The 21,215-nt window shown below is 34.0% G+C and overlaps 1 protein-coding gene across 3 annotated transcripts in view; it reads right to left on the reverse strand.

Moving 5' to 3' along the window:
- Positions 1–21,215, reverse strand: part of CDH8 (cadherin 8) — a 139,841-nt gene that overhangs the window by 25,490 nt on the left and 93,136 nt on the right. For 2 of the 3 annotated variants that reach the window (XM_052686293.1, XM_052686294.1), the window contains exons 10-11: positions 7,155–7,276; positions 928–1,045 (exon numbers count right to left, since the gene is read on the reverse strand). In XM_052686293.1, the coding sequence (XP_052542253.1) occupies positions 928–1,045; positions 7,155–7,276 (240 nt within the window). Of the gene's footprint in view, positions 1–927; positions 1,046–7,154; positions 7,277–21,215 lie in introns of those variants that run through there. The other variant, XM_052686295.1, reaches the window with a different exon arrangement.

Raw genomic sequence — 21,215 nt, forward strand, 5'->3', positions numbered from 1 at the left:
GTTTCTTTTTATTTGACATTGAATACATTACTCTTACACCTGTGCACATATGCTGCATAAATACATCTTATTATAACAAGGATTTCCTCCACTGTCCTTGCAAATAAGAGAAATAATAGAATGAACTTAACTAAAATTCCCAACTGGGTAACATTTATTTTAAAACAAAACAAAAATCCAAAATGGAAGAACTTTTTTGAATATTCACTTAAGTACAAATACATAAAGCACTGTTTGTAACATTCTTGTGATCATTCCCAGCTCTTTCTCATATGACCTTTAAGTATGCGTGTCAAAAAAAAAGGATCAGTCTAATGCTGCTGTTTAACAATATTAAATGGGTATTTTTTCAATTGTGCATGAAATTCCACTTCTGTAGTACTACAAAATGATATCATGCCCTTTCAGAAGAGCTCTAAAGCACAATGATACAAAGTGCCTTTCTGGGCTTTGATGACTTAGCAAATTCCTCTTTCTAGTAAAAATGCTCAACTGAAATACTCTGGAACCCTTATGCAGACAATGAACAGGCTTAAAATGTGTTTCTTTTGTGGGATTTAATAGATATTTCCATTTATTCTCCCATCTACATCCCTGTAAGACCATTTGATGATATTTATCAACAGTTTCAGATTTTCATTTTAGAGTTTATCTCTGGAATTTCAACTTACTAGAAATACAGTTGATTCTTTAAAATCTTATTTAAAACAATGAGCTGTTTGCTGGATCTTAATTTTGCATACATTATACTTTCTTTTTATCCACACTAAAGATACCAGGAATGGTGTAAAAGATGTAATTAAGGTACCACTCAATATAATACCTACACTGATACTGCCCAAGGAACAAACTGGTAAATAAACTTGAGGTCAGTCAAATAATTCAAAACAGTTATTCAGGTATATAAAGCATATATTTTATATTTACCTTCATTCTTCTTGATAGTAAAATTTGGATTGTTGACCATTTCAGGAAGAAGACTATACAAGAAATAATGCCCATTTTTAGGATCATCTTTGTCAACAGCACTGATAATCTGAATTACCTATAACAGAAAATAGTTTCATAAATTCACACTCAATAAACATACAGTATTGCAAAGAACACTTCATTCTGTAGGACATATCCTTGCTTCTTTAGCACGACAGGCTAAAACTGCAAATGTATAAGCCTGCTAGGTTGTTAAAGGTGTTGGATTAAACATTTGGAAAATGGAGAGTAGATCTAGCCCATTACATTGTTTTTGGAAAAAGGAGGTTGAGAATAAGGAGAGATGGGTACATAAAAGGGGGCAGCTAAAACTGCTGAAGTTTAGGCAAGTAATAAATTATTATTCATTAATAAAGAAGAGACAGAGTGTTTCAGAAACACTGTATTTGGAATTTAGAAGAAAATAGGATTTTTTTTCCTTAATTTTAATGAAACCTCAACTATTACTATACTAGGAATGCAGGTGGATTTTTATTTTTTTTTTAATATTATTGTCAGCATGTGATTCCCAGAATAATGCAGGATACTAAAGTTAGAATAGGAACAAGTTTGGATAGGCTGAATACCTTTAAATAACTCTGTATGAAGTACCTTGTACGATTTATATGATCAACCACAGCATCTGCAGTGTATGTACCTCAACTATCTGCAGCATCACTGACATTGTTCACCTCCAGCACTACTCAGAATGATACTGCAGTTGATCATCTTCAAATCATACAAGGCTGTATGGAAAAAGAAGGGATGAAAAAACATTTTAAAATAATCTCTAAAGTGTTTTGATATATATATTTTAATACAATAATGCAGTTGCTTTTCATTCCATGTGATTTTCTATTGGAGTAGAAACAAAGAAAACTATGAATCTATATCCAGCGTTCAGACATGAATTTCAGTGGTGGTTAGTTCATGCTAGAAGGGGTTTATTAGACATTTAATGAGAATTATTGAATTTTGACATGTTTGTTGAGTTTAACAACATTTCTTTCTTGTGTATTTATTTCTGTAACGACTGAAGCCGTTTACCAATAATTTCTTGGACAATTAATTTCAAATTACAAAACAGTACAAATTTCATTTTTAAAGATTAGAACAAAAAATGTAAACAAATTAACATACTTCAGATCTTCAAAGCTTCAATAAAACATGCTAGAATTATGACTATTCAACATGTATGTTACATATAAGATAGCACTCAGTATCACACTTTGTCTTCTATGTTCTTCAAGTCTCAAAGAAAGCACAAAATCTTACTAGACAAACACAAGGACCAGCATCAAAACATAAATATTTAATATTATGTATGTAAAAATATTTGAGCAGGTTCTGATATAAGGATTCATAATGTGTAGGATGTTCTAGGAAAAAATCCAAGCAGTGAATTCCTTCCTTGCCAAATATTACATTCTGGACAGGGCAGACTTATGATCAAAAAAGTATTGGAAAAAAATGTTGATGGTTTAAATACCCTTTTTTTGGGGGGGTGGGAGGGAGGGTTAAATCTATCTGCCAAGTTTAAACCTTTGATTGTCATGATTTCAAATGCATGTATTAGAAGATACTGGGGAAAAAAAAAAAATCAAGCTTTTGGTTAAAGAAGCAGGTCTCCAATTTAATAACTGCATAATGAGTGCTAGAGAGCTAGGATTTCACCTAGGGTGTGATAAAATGTAACTGGCTGAAAAACTATATGCAGACACTCCATTTACAGGTGTGGAACATTCTCAGATTGCTCCTTGCAGACGCATATGGTACTGAAATAGCTATGTGTGTCTGTCTCCAGGTTGAGACTAGGTACCACAAATTCTGCATCTTAGGTAAGTACAATCTGGAATGAAATTTCAAACAGGTAGTTTTTAGACATGTATGTTTTAGAATCATTCAAGTTCTCAAACACTGCTAGAATGTGGCAGCATAAAGGAAAAAGGAAAATGGCACAGTGAAGTGCACTTAATAGGCACAGTTTTTCCAATGGTTTTGCAATTTAATCTTCACTGTTTACATGAGTGTTAATTCTTTCTTGCATTATTCTAGACTGGAAATTTTCAAGAAATAGAATCTGAATATATATATATATGTATATAAGTGTATATTGTTACAGGAAAAAGAGATATCCCTCAATTTTTCCAACAATTCCTCTCACTGTTTACCAAATCATTTGTTCTCTAAAAATGCACATAACATCATGTGCAAAAGACAAGCTTAGTGAAATACTAAGTTGTTGGGTTACATGCACACATAAAGGAATTAAGAGTTAGTGTTCCCATAGCAACCTTATTTTTTTGTGTGCTTGCATTAACATGAGGGTTTAAAAAAAAAAAAAAAAAAAAAAAGACGTGAGTAAAGTCCAGTGGTACTCATGACTACATTTTAGTATGCTGATGAGCATGATTTATTGGTCACTGCTGTGTAATCATTTAATGAAATATTATTTAAGTAATACTCCAACTCTTGACTTGTTCATAACATGGTAGATTGCTTTTTTTTTTACATGTAATAGCATACAGAACAAATGCGTGTTCCTATAATAAAAACGATCAATAGTAACCAAATGAGAACAGATTTTTGCATTGCTTATCTCTAAGAACTGGGCTGGAAGTTTATATCTCTTTAGCTGTTCAATCCTGACATTTCTGAAATTATCCCATATAAAATTTCAACTTTGATGTTGTATTAAAAATTCATGTATATATTTGATTCTGTACATATACTTACTGGGAAAACAGTAAATGAGCATATTTTGCTCAACAAGCAACTCAGGATTGAAAATAATAGTTAAATGATCCCCTAGGACAACTCATCATTATAGTCTGCAAATTTGTGTTGCATTTCTACAAAGCCACTGTGAAATAATACCTATAAAAAGATTACCTGTATAATGAGAATGAACGATGCAGAAGGATAAATAGAAAAACAAAGTTATCACCAGTGTTATCAATGCATTATAAATATTACCTACGTGTGACTGTTATATATGGTACTGTTTAAAAGTCCTTGCTTGTGATGCAGCTCAGCAGATTGAATATTTCCTAACAATTAGTACATTGTTCTTCCAACTCTGAAAATACTTCTGAAGTGACAGTATTGTACATGATTATTTTTAATTACTTTGCAGGTCCATAATACTATGAGCAGTAGACTTATGATAGCATTTATACTTTACTTTGCACGTAGAGCCAACCCTCTACAAGGATTTACAACGATCTATCTGACAATTTCTAACATTAGAAAAAGCCAATCTAATAAAATAGATTAGAAGAACTAAATAAAATTGACAGAGGCTGAGAGAGAATTGTATTCTGTTTTATACTGCTCTAGTTTACACACAGGTTTGCACTCTGGTACATCACTGCCTATGCAATTGAAGTGGTTGAAATTCTTGTACCTTAGTTTTGAGGAAACGGCACTTTACTGTGCAGGAGGAACCAGCAAAACCATGAATGTTCTGGCTTGAGTTAGTGACTTGTGTGAAAAACGTAATAAAGGGAGAATTATGAGCTGCTTTATTGCTAAATTGGAAGTATTGTAACATTATGTTCAAGTCTTTTTTCCTGAGACCGACAGAAAACACTTATGACAATTTTCCTTTGTGTGCAAAAAGGTGCAAGGAGCACATAAGAACAGAAGAACACATCTCCTCCCCCTCACTTCCACTTCACCCCTCGTCATCTCCTACTGGCAATACTACCGTTACAGGTAGGATAAAACAAAGCACACACATCTGGTAACATTATACGTCAACAGTTTTTAATACGTTCTGTCACATCACCAGCAGCTGCACTTGCCACTTGCAATTATATCAGAACCCAAACCAGAACACTTAAGAAACTGAACTGGATGGTTCAGTCAACACACGTAGGGGCTGCAAATAGGGTTCCATAAAAGGTTTGGATATAATTCTTTTATGTTGATTCAAATACAATTTAAAGTTATATTTAATTTTATAAATGTAAATATATTGAAATATCAAAACTTGATTGTGCCTTTCCTGTACCTGTAATATTTCAGTTTAAACTTTGGAGAACTATCCAAATTAGGCTTTTGCTCCTGTGTGAAAAGGTATTTCTACTCACATTTTGTAGCCGAGACATACTTCGTTTTTGGAATTCTACAACTTGACTGATTAATAGGATTTATTCCTATATGAATATAGAGAGAATTTGAATATAAAATACTAAGCAGGAGAAAAACTAATCCAGTGGTGCAGATACTAAACCCTTTACAGGAGCAAATAAATTTTAAATGACAAATTCAGAATCTAACCTTGATTACTTGGGACTGGTGCATGCTTAATGTTCTCGTAATTTTGTTTGTTTAAAACACTGAATTGCAGAATTGGTGTCACCTCATCCATGCTGTCAGCCAAATACTGAAAAACCACCTATAAAGTTCACAAAAGAATTCATACTCAACAGACATCTGCCATCAGAATGAGAGCATAAGAGGTAGATGGTAAGTCGAACATATTTCTTAACACAAGTAGTCCATAAGTGCTTAAACAAAAGCCTCTTTTATGAGCTTACTCCCAATCATCTTTTATTTTTCAAATAAAAATTTGGTTTTATTACAAAGTGAAAATGTTGGGAAGGTTTTTCAAGTTTTTTAAGCCATCTGAAGGCTGATAAATATATTCAGAATACACTATACAGCTGAATTTCTGAGTTGAAGGAAGCTTACCAAGTTCTGGATTAAAAATATTAAAGAAGTATACTCATAGCAATTTAGGATAGCATACAAAACATAACTATTCAGCCTCTGAAATCCACCTGAGCTAAACAGAAACCCACTCTGAGCTAGAGGAGCTTCAGTACCAACAGTAACATAACTGTTTCCTGAGAAATGTCTGCCCATAAGGTCACATTCCAATCTTTTCAGTGGGTAGAAAGCATTCTTATTTCTTAAGTGACACACGTTTGACATCTTTTTATTAAACAAATAGAGGTGCTAGAAAGTAAAATCAACAGTAACAATCCAGCCTTGGTAGAGGTAGATTGTCATGTACTACAATGGAGTTGTCATTAAGTACTAGTAAAAGAAAATAATTTCTAACTCTATTGTCAGGTAACCTACTTTGGAAAATAGTGAATTCAATGCCTAACACCCACATGAGACACAGGAATAGTTGGATTAACAAGTCTAGTGTCATGCTGTCAGCTGCTGTTTATTTAAATAAAATGTCACAAGCCAGAAATAAATTAGAAAGTTTCAAAACAGCGAATTGCTGTAACATGCTGTGTTCCTCAAGATGGACAAAAGTTAAATCTTTATTATGCTGCTTTACTTTCTAAGTTTGAATATTTTCTTGAATTTTTATCTTGCAGTTTATTTGGCATATGATATATTCTTCCCTAACTCTGTGCACTTGTCTACAAAATAAATGCCTTTTAAGAAATCTGCTTGATTTCCTTTGAAAAAGGCTACACAGGTTAAACTTTTTGAAGTCTAGCTAGACATATTTCACCTTGTAGAGTGTTGTATACATTTCCCTGCCAGCACTCTAATTTCATCAAATTATGAAGGAAATAACCTGCTAAATCAGTTTTCTTTTTCTCCTCTGAGATATAAGGAAAATCTCAAACTCAAGTTCTCCAACACTCTGGCCCTCTTTAGATACTTTAAACTCAGTTACAAATCACTTGACTTTCCATCAAACTCTGTTTGGCTTTCTTGATTTCTTTTTTCTTCCCAATTATCTTGGAAAAGTGAGTAAGAATTAGATAGACAGAGACATAGGCAAGGGAAAATGGTTTGATTGTTTTAAGCATTACTCCTAAATTATATATGGGACAAGCAGCAATCCAGTTCATTCCCTGAGATTCAGACTGGATTACACTTTTAGCTATTAAAGTACATGAACTTATGAAGGAATGAGCTCCATCAAGAATACTGGAAAGATGGGAAGCTTACAGACACTCAGCATTTTTTCTGGATATTGTTTCAAGATACCAACTTCACCTTAAAAATCTATATTTCAAAAACATATATGTTCATATATAAGGAGACGTACCAGGGAATATGATTATAGATATATCTTAAAGGAATGTTAACAGTTACCATGAACAAATAGGCACATATTTTTGGATTAAAGATAAAACGACAGGGAGAAACTGCACCCCATTCTAACACTCTAAATTATACAGCATAAAAAACATGGAGATATTTACTTGTCCAGGCTTCCCATTCTCACATAAAAAGGCTTCATGCTCTGATGCAAATTCAGGAGCGTTGTCATTTACATCAAGAACTTTGATAGTAACAGGCACCCGGGACACTTGACTGTGGTTCCCTAAGAAAAGAAATCATAGCATAAAATGTAAGTATATTTTATTTGGGTTTTATATATAAATTCTTAACTAGAAACCATATTCTTTCTTTCCTTCCTTAATTGAGTTGTCTTATCTGTAATGTTGTGACTGATCTGTAATGAGGTGACTTGTAGTTGGAGCATGAGATAAAGAAGGATGGACAGTATCTTGTGGCTGAAAAGAATAAATACATCCCTACTGCAAACAGTATTTGTTGGAGATTATCTCCATGAAGACCTTTCTTGGACTAAATTGGTAAGATTTTTCTTTGATGAAGTTTGTATTGTTTTATTGATAAAGTCCATTATACATGGAAAAAGGAAAGGCTGTAAACAACATAGATTTATTTCTTTGTTTATCTTTCACAGAGCACAGAAAGCTTTACTCTATTAGTTGTTCAGACTGCACATCTATTATTTCTCCATTATAAATACTATTAATGTGAAAATACACAGTGAAAAAGAAACTGCAGATTGACATAGGTAAAACTAGATTGTACTTTGGATAAGTTCTGATTCATCTACAGCTATCCAAGAAAATGATCTGTGAACTTCTTTCTTTGCTGAAGTAAAGTCTCATAATTTGTAGTGTAAAGCTATTTTGTGTAAAGAATTTTTTTTCATTGCAGAGTAGAATGATCTTATTAAGCTGTAAGGAAAGAAAAGCTAAAGCAACAGTTCACATTCCACTTTGAATAAATGTCACAGTCACATCCTACTGTCTTTCCTCCAGTTCAGCATAATCATTCCAAGGGATTATTAATAAATATTTTAAATTTTATGATTTTTCTTCAAAAAGCAAATACATGAATTCCTTATAAACTCAGGTGATCAGCTGATCTGAGGACTCAAGAAATGTTCTATAGGACATGCATACATTTACAAGTAATCCAATCCTAGTTTCAAAATCCATCTCTTACTGAATATTATTTTACAAACACAATATCTTGGTTGCGTAATCAAGAATTCTAATAATTGCATACTGCAAATTAAACTGTAGGTTAGACTTTTTATTTAACTATATGCTTTTGCCTGAATTGTTACTGTAGGCAAGAAAGCTCCTGCATCAAGTCAGGCTGTTAATGTATGCACAGTTGTGATAACTTAGCAGTCCATTTGGGTTCTAGTCTCTGGCAGTGCAGAAATAGCTTAGGAGAAGACAGCATTAATTCTGGGGGCAAGACAAAAACTATTGATTTATACTCAATAGAACTGTAAAAAGAAGTGTCAAAAAATAGAACTAGTTAGGCTATGCCAGTGGGCTGGAGGCTAGTGATGTGACTTGTAGCAGCTCTACAATTTGTAGAGGTGAGTAAAGGAAGAAACCACAGTGTGTATTTTTTGTGATTTTGATTCAAGTTAACTGTACTGTAACCTAAGTATGTCCTATGTCTTGCATTCTTTTTTTCCTTGTATGTTAAAACATTATTTTGAGGTTTCACTGATAAATCTAAATTTGTGTAAATTTCAATATCTCTAATAACATTAATTTTAAATAATATAAAATTCTTTATTTCAAAAAATAAAATCACATTACCACTAAATGTACTTGTGCTACAAATAAGGCCTATATATTTTCTAGATAGATGGAAATACACAAATTCTATCCATGTAGGATATGGAAGATTACAAGGCATCAAATTTTAAATGCTTTCTAGTCATAGGACTCACAAGTTTTAATTTGGAAAGAGATGTGTCACAGAAGAAAAAGAAATCCCTATCAAAATACTGTAATAGTAATATTTATGTCAGTTTCACATGATATGATTTTCTTTATTAACAGGTGAAGTGAGCATACATGTCATCAAATAAACACTAATACGAAAATCAAGAAACTGAAAATATAAAACACTTTTTAAAATCTTGATAAAAATACAGACTATAAAATCTCTAGCTTATCAGAATTCTAAGCACTAGTGTCATATTTGAACACTAAAGATTTGCTTTTATCTAAATTAAAGAAATGATGGCAGTTCAAATTTTAAAGACATTACAGAGAAATGTAATTAATTAGATAAGCTTCTAAAGAAATTATTCATGTCTCTTATGACTGCCCCCAAAATGTTTGTCTTTCATCAGAAATACAAACACTAAATTTAAAGATATTATAATTAGAAACTTGATGAGAATTCATTAAAAAAATTAATTTACTAAACACAAGTGAGACCCAACTGGTTTGGAAATGTCTGAACAAGGGGATATCCACTACCTACTAGGGTTCTGGTGACTATGATGAAGTTTATTGCTGAGAAAGAGAGGGAAATCTTATCTACTGCTTGTACTGCCCAGCACACTGAATACATAACATTATTTTGTCATTGTAACGTTTTCAATAATTATTCACTTCATGCTAAATGAAAAATAATTAATAATTAAATAAGGATCACAGTAAATAAAAAACACCCCATGTATACGTATTATGGCAAGTAAGTACCAAGCACTGACAAGACAAAATGGTTTCACCTGCCTGTTTTCAAACTTAAAATGACTGCAAAGTTCGAAGCAGTAAAACACTTTGAGAGCTCACTAAGAATTTCAACCAATTCCACTGAAGCAAACTTGATTAGTTTCACAAAAACAAGGTCAAATATCCCTCTAGTTTTATGGTTTTGCTGCTCTCTTTTCTTTATGTTTTAATAAAAAATGTACAGAAATAAAATAGATATCCACTATACTGCAGCTGAAGACAATTCCCCTTCACTCATTTGTGGCCCAGGCAAGCAAAAAGGTTGGAAACCTGTTATGTGAAGCATATCCCTACATACTCCCAGCAGTGAATGAAGAGAATGCTAGATCCTTGCCATCGTATACAGCTTGTCTTCACAATGATCAGTATTTAATGCTCAAAAATGTTCCTTATTTGTGAATAGTCAGTTATACTCTAAAATAATGACAAAATTAAATTTCAAATATTTTTTTTAATTTAATATCTTGTTTGTTTGCTTGCTTTTCCATTGAGCCACAAAGTCATCAGAATTAGAATTAGACTAAATCATTCATTTTTCTCGTAGATTGTAAGACTCGTTACCGAAGTTGCAAAGAATTTAAAGATAGAGTCATTATCTGTTAACAAACTAACTGAATTTGTAAAGATTTCATCAGCTGTATTTATGGTGATGCACAACCTACCTTTGGTCTTGCAAAACAAGTGCATCACTGGGACTGTCACCCGAGAAGCAAAAGCTTGGTTTGAAAGTTTAGAACATTGTGATGAAATATCTAAAAATATTAAGCATATCTCTACTTGATAGTCACTGGTCTTAAAAAGCAGTGCTCACTAAGAAACAGAATTATTGTCTGCCAAAATAATGTAAGTTCATCATTTATTTAACAAAAAGAAATCCAGTTTGATCCACTTTTCCCTCATTTAATTAAAGCACCCAAAATCACATCAAGGCTCTCTTTAAAAAGTCATAAACTGTCTTGCATTTTAAGTAAAATTAAGTACCTGTATAGAAGTAGACTCTTGCAGAATAATACGTATTTTATTGGTTTTATCATCATCATATGGTCTTGGAAATGGTTATTTCATGCTTCTCTGATTCAGTGAAATTTCTACTCTAATAATATTTTAAATTAGAAGTCCTAGTTCTAACAGAGAAATCAAAACAAAATCTGAATCACTGACTTAATAAAAACAACAGCACTTGCTTTATATCTCTCATAATTCAAACTTATTAAGTTGTATTTTAACTGTTCTATTCCCCAAGCCTTTATCAAAGTTTTATCCAATGACATTAGTAAGGCAGTCTAAATGCAGGACAAACTTATCTTCCCTTTATGTTTTTAAGTTGTTGCTTTCTTTGTGCAATCCTTTATCTCTGTAATACTGCTTCTACAATTCTTTTGCCATATGAAACTGGCAAGTCTAACTTCAAGTATCCTGAGAAGCAGAGATGATACTGTAAAACAGAAATTTTATTTGTGTTGATGTTTAACTGTAGAAATCACATACTGCAGTAAAAGCTGTGCTCATTTGTCTGAAGTGTTGCATAATGATCTGATTCAAAAGAGATTGACTGCCTGAAACAGACTCTGAAATTGTCAGGAAAAAAACAACAGTAATTGGCATTACTTCTTTTAAAAAGAATGGACCATAAGCTATTTCTCAATTAGGATAAAATGTAACCATCAAACCATAAAACAGACAAACAAATGGATCTCCATGAAGATTTCAAACCTCACAAAACATTCTTAAATTTTTGAAGAAGAAGAAAATACTGAGAGTTGTTGAATATCCGTATGTGCATAGAACACATCAATGCATAGTAGAATGGCTTCTCTGTATGAAGCTGAGACACGAAACAAACTCTTCTTCAAAATTAATCTTCAATTTATATTTATTTCAGCTCACTGGGACAGATTGTGGTGAATCTCTGCATGTACAAGTGTGTAGGAGGCAGGGAGGAAGAAAAAGATGTGAAACATATTTATCAGATTTGTTCCATAAGTCATTCTTTGGAAGAAAAATAACAATGGCTTTCAAAAGTTTTGCCATCTTTCAGTTGATCCCTCAGTTTATTTCTTATGGTCTCCAGAAGAAACAAAGAATAAATTAAGAACAAAGCTACATTAAATTCTGCTTCTATTTCAGCACTGATGAACTGTTGCAAGTTTCACCAAGGACTTGCTCAACACCTCTATCTCTTTCGTTTTTGTTCACTTTTCTTCCTCTATGCCATGAAAAGTAATCAGAAAATGCATGTTCTCACAACAATGATGGCCGCCCAGCTAACATGTGAGAAGTGTATTTTGACTGCATATCCTGGACAGGACAAGGAGAAGGGGAAACTGAGGACAGAGCATATTTTCAAGTAAATGACTTCAAAACTAAATATATACTTAAAAGGTTTCCAGATCTCAGTAGCTCCATCTGTAAAGACTGACTAAGATAGGCCACCTACCTACTTTAATCAATACGTAGATGTATGATTTGGGATAAAAGGCCGTATTACTCTTTAGGCTTGCTGCTAACACAAAAACAAAGAGTAAAATTTCTGTGATAGATGCAAAAGCAATGACATAAGATGTTACTTACAGAAATTCATATTATTCAGGCCTTGCTCAGACAAAGTCTTCACTTTCATTTTCTGTGGGCTTTTTTTTTTTCATGTAAGACAAAAATTATTTAATACAGCCCATAAAGAATAGAAAATTTGAAGCAGTTACCATGAATTTGCAGAAAAATGAAACGTCTGCAAAAAGACCAAAAAGATCATTTTCTTATTTGTGACATTCACCTAACCCAGCGCAGAGTTCTCTGCTTGCTATTGTAGTAGCCAAATAACTCAAACTGACTGCATTTGTATTTGTTTCTCCCTTTCACTTCAAGGCCTGATTTCACTTCTGCTGAGGTTAACCAGCTCTCTTCTACTCTGGATGCTTAATCCAGTTCTTATGTTTAATTACATTTCCTTACATTACATTACATTACCTATTTCCTAAATATTAAATAACACAAGATTTAAAATTTAAATACAATTTAAATTAAAACCAGGACCTCAACTGGGTACTTTGTTAAATTCAAAAATTTATGAAACTGTAACCTCTGTATCAAAGAACGCTTTTCAAAATATTCGTATATTATTTTCATATAGACACAATATGTATTGATGGAAACGGTTAGCTCCCATTTTGCATAACTGGAGGTAGGCTATAATTTGATATTCAAATGCAACCTCTTTGTTATTTTTCATATTCATTAAGCTGTGCAGTTATTCAGCAGCCTAACACATAGTTACTCCATAATTACCTCTGATCCTCAGTAAATTGAAAGATCCGTTTGCAAAACTGGGAAATATTCGTAATTTTTTGTAGAAGTTCCATATTTTGATTGGTGTGTATGAATGGCATTGTCTTCTTTGAATGTATGAAATAGATAAAAGAGCCTTGGGAAGGCAAAACTAGCTTAGAACAGCAAAAGAACACTCAAATGTAGTTTACAGCTGTGAAGAAGGTTTCTTCTACCAGAACTCTAGCTATAAGAGGAAATCAAAAAACATCGCTTTGTTTAAATTTAACCATGCAAGTTAAGAGAGGAAAAGTTCTCTGCTGCTGCAGTGTGTCAGAGAAGAGAGGCCATGGTGAGCTATAGTTTTGTCCTTAAAGGAGCTGAAGTAAACAACTGATACAAAACTATATTGTATTCACCTAAGAGCTGGAGGCAAATGTCAAGCCTATGCAACTCTCCAGCATATCCAACAACCCAGAAATTCAAATTTCAGGTTATTATAAATCACATTGAATGGTGACCTCTCTTAAATCACCATACTTGTGTTTCAAAAAATCCAGTGAAAAATCACCTCTATTTTTTCTCAGACTTTGTAATGAAGTAGACAAAGTAAATATTAGATGTACTAGATAACATGAGTCTCATTACATGTAATCTACATACTGCATTACAAGTGATTAGACTGCATTGGAGAAGCACTAGGAGAGAAGGCAGTTATTAAATTTGGGGGAACAAAGAGATGGGGTAAGGCTTGAAAAGAGATTTAGAAGGGGCATCCTAATCAGGAACTGTAGCACCTTTTCAATATTTGAGTACCAATTACGGGTACTTGTCTTTTGTCAGAAGCTCTGCTTGCAAACAGTATGTCCTTAGAGACTGTACTTCTGCATATCTAATTTTGGCCACAGTGAGCTTTATACTCACAGTGACACATAATCAAGATATATGTGACACATCAATATGAGTAAACAAATGCATAATTCAAAATAAATTATTAGTATAGCTGCTTGAGCGGGTTGTATTTGAAGCTGCTACAGTCACGTCAGCTATTTGACAATGAAAACAATGCTGTTTTATTCACAGATCCTAAATAAATCCTTAGGAAAAAAAAAAAAGTACACTGCTAACATCCTTCCACCCACACATCTATCCAGAAACCATGCTGAAACAAATGTTGGCAGAAAACAATCTGTATTTCCGATACAGTATTGCATTGTTGAAAATTATTTTTTCTGTTGAGAATGCAAGCCAACCTGCAGATTGCAATTATGCCACTTTCAGTAAATTAACTGTGTTACATATGTAAGTGGTGAACTGTTAAGGAGTACAGAAATTAAAAGTATGGTCTAAGGCTTAACAACCATTAATAGTGGACTTTCAAGCCATAAAGAAAGGCAAGCTAGAAATGTTTGAAGTTACATCTTTTTTTTTTTTTTTTTTTCTTCAAAAGCAATGTAAATAAAAGAAAAATCAAGTTTGTTTAACATTATAAGTTACTTCAAGAATAAGCAACAGCAAAACTAACCACAACTGTGATCTCTGGATGCATCTGCTAGTAGGACAATTTTACAGTTTCACAGGCCCATAATTGTAACAGAAGGCAGAGCCCACTATAGGCTTCTGAAAAGTTGTTTTCCTTCATCCTTTTGGCATCTACCAGTAAGGACAAAAGAGTCAGACAACAGGAAACCACATCTATCTGCTACCTTTATTACGTAAGCTTCCAATAGCAACAGCACAATGGAAATGCTGCTAGATCTTTGCTTCTTATAAATCACCACAACCACAAACTAATTAAGATTTCAGAACTTCTGAGGCAGTGTAACGCGTAAATTGTTGCTAGGAAGTTGTAAGTTTTCATTTCTAAATATCACACTGAGAAGATGTCCAGAAAATATGGTACTACTGAGTAACTGAATAGGATTGGTCTCAAAAAAAAAACCCAGTAAACAGGCTGGAAGCAAACTGAAGAAAAGTTTAAGATGAAACAAATGTACAATGGCATGATTTGCTTGATTCCAAGTTAATCAAGAGCGTTGCACTAGCATAGAAAAGTCAGGAATCTGGCCCACATTTTAGAGCAATTACATTGTTAATATGCTAATGCCTCATGCATATTAAAATGTTATAAAATATTGACTCAGATATGCAAGGTCTTACTGTCAATTTTAATTAGCTTTGAAATTTTGTAATGACTAGCAGCAATAATAACAACAATAAGCAGAGTGATTGAGAATGTTGGGATTATTTGGGGATTTTGATTTTAAATGATTTCATGATTAAAGAATAATAATTAATAGTTTAAATTAAACCCCTCTTTTTCTTACTGTTAGACAAAACATCAAAACGCTTTAATAAAACTTTTTATCAAACATGTCTTCATTACAGAAGTATTTAAATTTCATCATTTTCAGAGTTCATATTTATTTCTTAGCAGTGCTATTCACTGATTTTATGTTCCCTTCATGGATAAAACTTTGCTAGATGTGCTAGATATTAAATCAGGTTCAGAATTAAACAATTTTTACTTGCACATCAATGGCAAAAAGACCTCGTTAACATATCAGTATGTATCTTACAAATCCTGTTTGTCAGCCTGACAACACCATCATTGCCATCCAGCAACTTCACATGCTTCCCTGACTCTTTATTCTAGAAAAAAAAAAAAAGTTCTCAAAGAAGATTGACTAAAGCAAGTCTACTCAAAAACCTCTACTCTGACTTACTCTCATACTTCAGTCTTACAGGAAAAAAAATAGATGATAGTCACATTGTGCTTATAAGTAATAAATCAGTTCTTATCAAAATAGAATAATACTGCACATGATTTTTAAGAAGAATATTTGCTAGAACTAAGATATCTAGGCCTGAGAACGAAGATGAAAGGAGCTAGACTCTTGATGCAGATCTCTCTGTCCTTCTTATGTTTACCACCTCTTCAATTTTTCACCCTTTTAATTACTCAGATGCTTTATTTGTAGCTGTCTTACATTCTTTTCTCTGAAATCAGAGATTACAGTCTTTTATTTTGTTCCTCATACCTGGATTTTAATTCTATATCCTAAACTAATGAGTCTACTTTATATACAGATTGTTTCATTAGTGCCCTCCTTTCCTATTCATATTCCTTCATAATAAGCCACTCCCATACTATTATCCATGTGGATCCTATTTACTGCCATTCATGAGCTATGAAAAACACTGATGGGAAAGCCTGCTGCATGTCTTAATGTCATTTAATAGCTAAGATCAGCAAACTAATTTACACATCATGCCAATCCTCCACTGACTAACTCTCTGCAACCCATTAGAACCTATGGAGTTCTGTGTAGTCCTCTATTTACACGCCAACGAATAAAAACCACCGTGCTACACTCTGTTAGTGCGAAAATGATATATTATCTAGTTTGAGTTCCAGTAAGTCAGAAAAAAAAAGTGAAGTGAAAAAGGTTAATATTCTTACTCCGAGGTTGGTGAGGCCGTGGCAAAGGCTGCCCAGAGAAGTTGTGGATGACCTATCCCTGGAGGATCTCAAAGCCAGGTTAGGTGGGACCCTGGGCAGCCTGATCTGGTGGCTGGCATCCAGTCCAAGTCACCATTCACCTGTTTATACCTCCATAATGGCTTATTTCCTTATCTTTTTAAAACTTACTGAGATTTACTCAGCTCTAAATTAGAGGCAATTACATAATACACCAAACTAACCCCTTAAAATGTTGGAATTATTGCAAAGAATGCCTATAGTCATTTTTACAATAAAAAGCTAAATAAAATAAATGAAAGCATGAGCAAAGGTTTTCATGGCATTTAAATACATCATAGCTGAAGGCATATTCTAAAGAGTAATTATGTCTCTTTTCCTTTTTTAATTATTGCCTTTGTATTTTTTAAGGTAATATAAAATGTAGATAACTTTATTAGTGCATATGTTAGGCGATGATTCAATTATTGCATTTATATTCTTGGTAAACCATAAAAAGTCTTCTTGGCTTTACGCCTTTTCCCATTACGTGATAAAATTGCCTCATACTTCTTCATTTCAAAAGAATGCAGTTGGTATATGGGTAATTACCTTTGTCAAATAGAACCCGCAGCTTTGTCCTTGAGATTCCTATTCTCCATGCTTGGAAAATATTTTATATGGTCAAATCACCATTTTGATTTCAAGATTTTGTCTTTATTTTCATCCTCTGCTTTGATTAATAATTCACCAGAATTTCCACTAGTTGGGGCAGCTCTGGTACTTTGCCAGACATTCTGGTGGAGGGAGATGGACGCTAACAAGCCAGTGGCATGCTTTTTGTTTGGCAAGTGTAGCTGAATAACAAGAGTCTCTTGATAAAAGCAGTCAATCAACATCAAAATAATAGCTCCATGACTACATTGTCTGGAGTGTAAGGAAAACAGAAATTCAATTAAAAACCCTCATTCATAGATTTACAACTCAGCTAAAAGGATTGCTTTAGGCTAACAAATACCTTCTCCCATGCAGTTCTGCGCTAGGCTTGGAATTGCCCCAGTGACTGATTTGCTGCATGTCTGTGCATGTGTGAGAAAAGAGAAATTCTGGAAGAGACTTTGTATAATCTAATGAAGCTCAAATGGATGCACACTTCATCCCACTATCTCCTACTATAACTGAAAAGGCTGGAGTCTATACTAATTATAAAAGAACTTGTCTATGCTTGAATATGCTCACAGGGGTGTATCTCATAAACTGTTACAGAGATTTGGTCTGAATGCAATCGAAGAAATCCAGTACTGCAAGTGGTCAGAAGAAGGTTGGGAAGAAAACACCGATCTCAAACTCTCAATCCACCCAGTGCTACACCAGAAAGCTTAGGAAATATAAAGGTATCATCATTTAGTTCTCTGTAGAGTCTGTGAGCTATGATTTCTGCCATTTGTTGGTGTGCTTTTCACAAATCTCACAGACTACAAATTGAAATATGTTTAGAAAATTTCTAGTTAAATCTGTGATATTATTCAATAAATTCCCACTGCGTAGTACACACATGCTTGAGAAAAGGATTACTTCACTTTTAAAAGAGAACTTCAGGTAAACAGGATTCATTCTAGCATACTTAAATAAAAAATAAAAAATAAATAGAATCCTGTATCAAGCAGATCTCAGATATAGTTTAAGAGGGATGAAAATGCAAATATCAGGATATTCATATTTAAGTTGGAGGAATATTAATTGCATTATGTTACTAATACACACCTCTCTTGCCTAAGTTAGCTCTTCAGGGATAAGTCTTGGTTTTAGTTTCAAACTACATTACTTCTCCACTTATTGTTGCTCTTGATATATCAATTAATCACTGAAGTATAGGGTGTTCCTTACTATTAATGAGTAACACAGTGAGAACACTGAGGAAATATCGTCAGTGTAGTTAATGGAAATGGGAATCCATGGAGATGGAGGCATATAGTTGACAGAGTATAATTACTATATGCTTTGTGCATGTATGACAATTTGATAGCTTGCATGATCTGGATGAACTCCATTTAGAATCTGTGCAAACTGTAGCAAAAATGTTCTAATAAATAAATCATGTCTATTTGATTTTCCTGTAGTAGCTGAGAACCATTGACATAACATACTGAGAACCATTGACATAACAACACATAACTCCATAAGTACTGCAAAACCTGTATAAGAACCTGAGAGAATACTGAGGAGGTTACCTCAGCTTGAACTCTGCTCTGCTTCGCTGCCCAGCAAAATTGCCAACTAGTTAATGCAAGCAACACAAGCATGTCAATTTGAGCAGTAGTTACAGCTGTAATTGTACCTTATACAAACTAAAAGCTGTATTTATGTGTTCAGATGAGTAGGCTTACATATGACTATATGGATCCTCACTTTTCTAGACTTTCCTGAATGCCAGAAATTCCATTACAAAAAAGTACCAAATAACAAAAATGTGATATGCCTTTGTGGACATACATACATTTAAAAAAAAAGACAACAAAAGAAATGTCTGTAAGTTAATCATTCATACTTACTGCACTGCAGTTCAGACTACTTGTGTATGCCCACAGATTTTTTCTCTGTTCAGGACTTAGCTTCAGAGGGCCCAAACATATGAGAAGTAGATTCAGCCCTGACTTACAAGGCAAGGCTATATCCATTCATCGTTCTCTCAAGCATCCAGCTCAAAAAACCTCACAACTGTGGCAAACAACTTTAAGCTCCTTAGCCTTCAGTCATATAAGTCCTAACCATACAACAACAACAAAAAATCTCATTAATTCAGTATTTAAAATCCAATCAGCGACTGAAAATAAAGTTCACCTCTCACATCCACAGATCAGAAGGTATATTCAAAAGAAGAGTCATTTTGCCAATGAGCCTGTTTCATATATGCTGTGATCTCCTAGATACTCACACTCTAGACTCGTTCAGCAGGGTAAACTTGGCTGCATGCCAATGTAGAAAGAAAATTTAAGAATCAATTCAAAGGTTTAATAATTTTGGATATCTCTCTTGTAATAAGCATTAATCTGTGTATTTCTTCAGTGAATTCTAAGTTGTATTTCAGGGTCATTTTTCAAAGAGGTCAAGGTTCTTTTAACATTCTCTTTTCTTACCAATCCTGTGATATAATTCATCAATATAATGGCGTCACTACATGGCCAGAGAGAAAAAAATTCAAACCACAAACAAGAAAATATTAATTTTAATATATAATGAAGAATGTAAGGATTTATTTACATTTATTTATTGGATATTAGGAGAAACTTTTTCTCTCAAAGGGTGGTCAGGCACTGGAATGGCTGCCCAGGGAGGTGGTGCAGTCGCCATCCCTGGTAGTGTTCAAGAGGCGCCTGGATGAGGAGCTAAGAGAAATGGTTTAGTAGCCTGTGGCACTGATAGGAATGGGAGGGTGGTTGGACTAGATGATCTTGCAGGTCGTTTCCAACCTTGTGATTCTGTGATTCTGTAATTTACATTAAATATGGAGATCAGTGACGAGTGGTGCCCCGCAGGGGTGAGTACTGTGGCCCTTTAATATCGTTATCAATGATATCATCAGTGGGGTCAAGTGCACAAAATAAGTATGGCCAGTAGGTCATGGAAGGTGCTCCTGCCCTCTGCTTTGAGCTGGTGAGGTCTCACTGGGAGTAGTGTGTCCAGATGTGTTGTCCTCAGGAGACACATGGATCTGCTGCAGCACATCCAGAGGAAGGCCACAAAAATGACCCAACGGATGGAACACCTTTACAAGGACAGATTGAAAGAGCTGAGGGTATTCAGCATGGAGAAGAGAAAGCTCTTGGGAGACCTGATAATGGCCTTTCATTATATAAGTGAGGGCTATAAGAAAGAAGGGGATAGACTCTTTAGCAGGGACAGTTGTGATAGGACAAAGGGAAATGGGTTCAAACTAAAACAGGGGAGTTTTAGACTGGTTATAAGGAAAAGATATTTTATTACGAGGGTAATAAGGCACTAGCAAAGGTTGTCCAGAGAGATGATAGATGCTCCACCCCTGCAGACACACAAGGTCAGGCTGGATGGGGCTCCAAGCACCTGATGGAGATGTAGGTGTCCCTGTTTATTGCAGGGGAGTTGAACTAGATGACATTTAAAGGTCCTTCCAAACTCAAGTATTCTATGGTTCTATACAATGAAAGCAACTAGAAATCACTTCACAGAGGCTAGAAGGTGTCTTCCAATGATGGGAAAAAAGCAGGAAAATGCTTCCAAAATCTACCACTTTGCACAGGTCTCAGAATAGGAAGGTAATACTATATGTGACACCAGTAGTACAAATATATTTGAATTAGAGCTAGAAAGATGCTTGCCTGTGAATAGAAAATGTTCTTGTGAATGAAAATAAACTAAATCACTTTTTTGCCTGCTAACTACTTACATGAAAAAGTCCCCATTAGCTCATGCTTTCTGCTCCTAGTTTCTGCTTCTAGTTTTGCTAGACAGGGAAGGTTTAGATTACCATCTGGGCACTCAGAAAGAATAAAATCAAGTAACATTTAAAATTATCTGAATTTTAATTTCTCTATCCTCAAGCTAAATAAGGTAACTTCTGAAAATGCAGAAGTAATCTCAGTCCATCCAGAGCAATCTCATCCAGAAAGATTCCAATTCAGGACAGTGGTTGAGGGTTGATATAAAAGAATAGCTCTGTAAAGCTGACAGCAGAAAACTTCAAAAATCTTTCT

This window comes from Tympanuchus pallidicinctus, unplaced genomic scaffold (genome assembly GCF_026119805.1).
Source record: "Tympanuchus pallidicinctus isolate F22 unplaced genomic scaffold, pur_lepc_1.0 scaffold22, whole genome shotgun sequence".
NCBI lineage: Eukaryota > Metazoa > Chordata > Aves > Galliformes > Phasianidae > Tympanuchus > Tympanuchus pallidicinctus.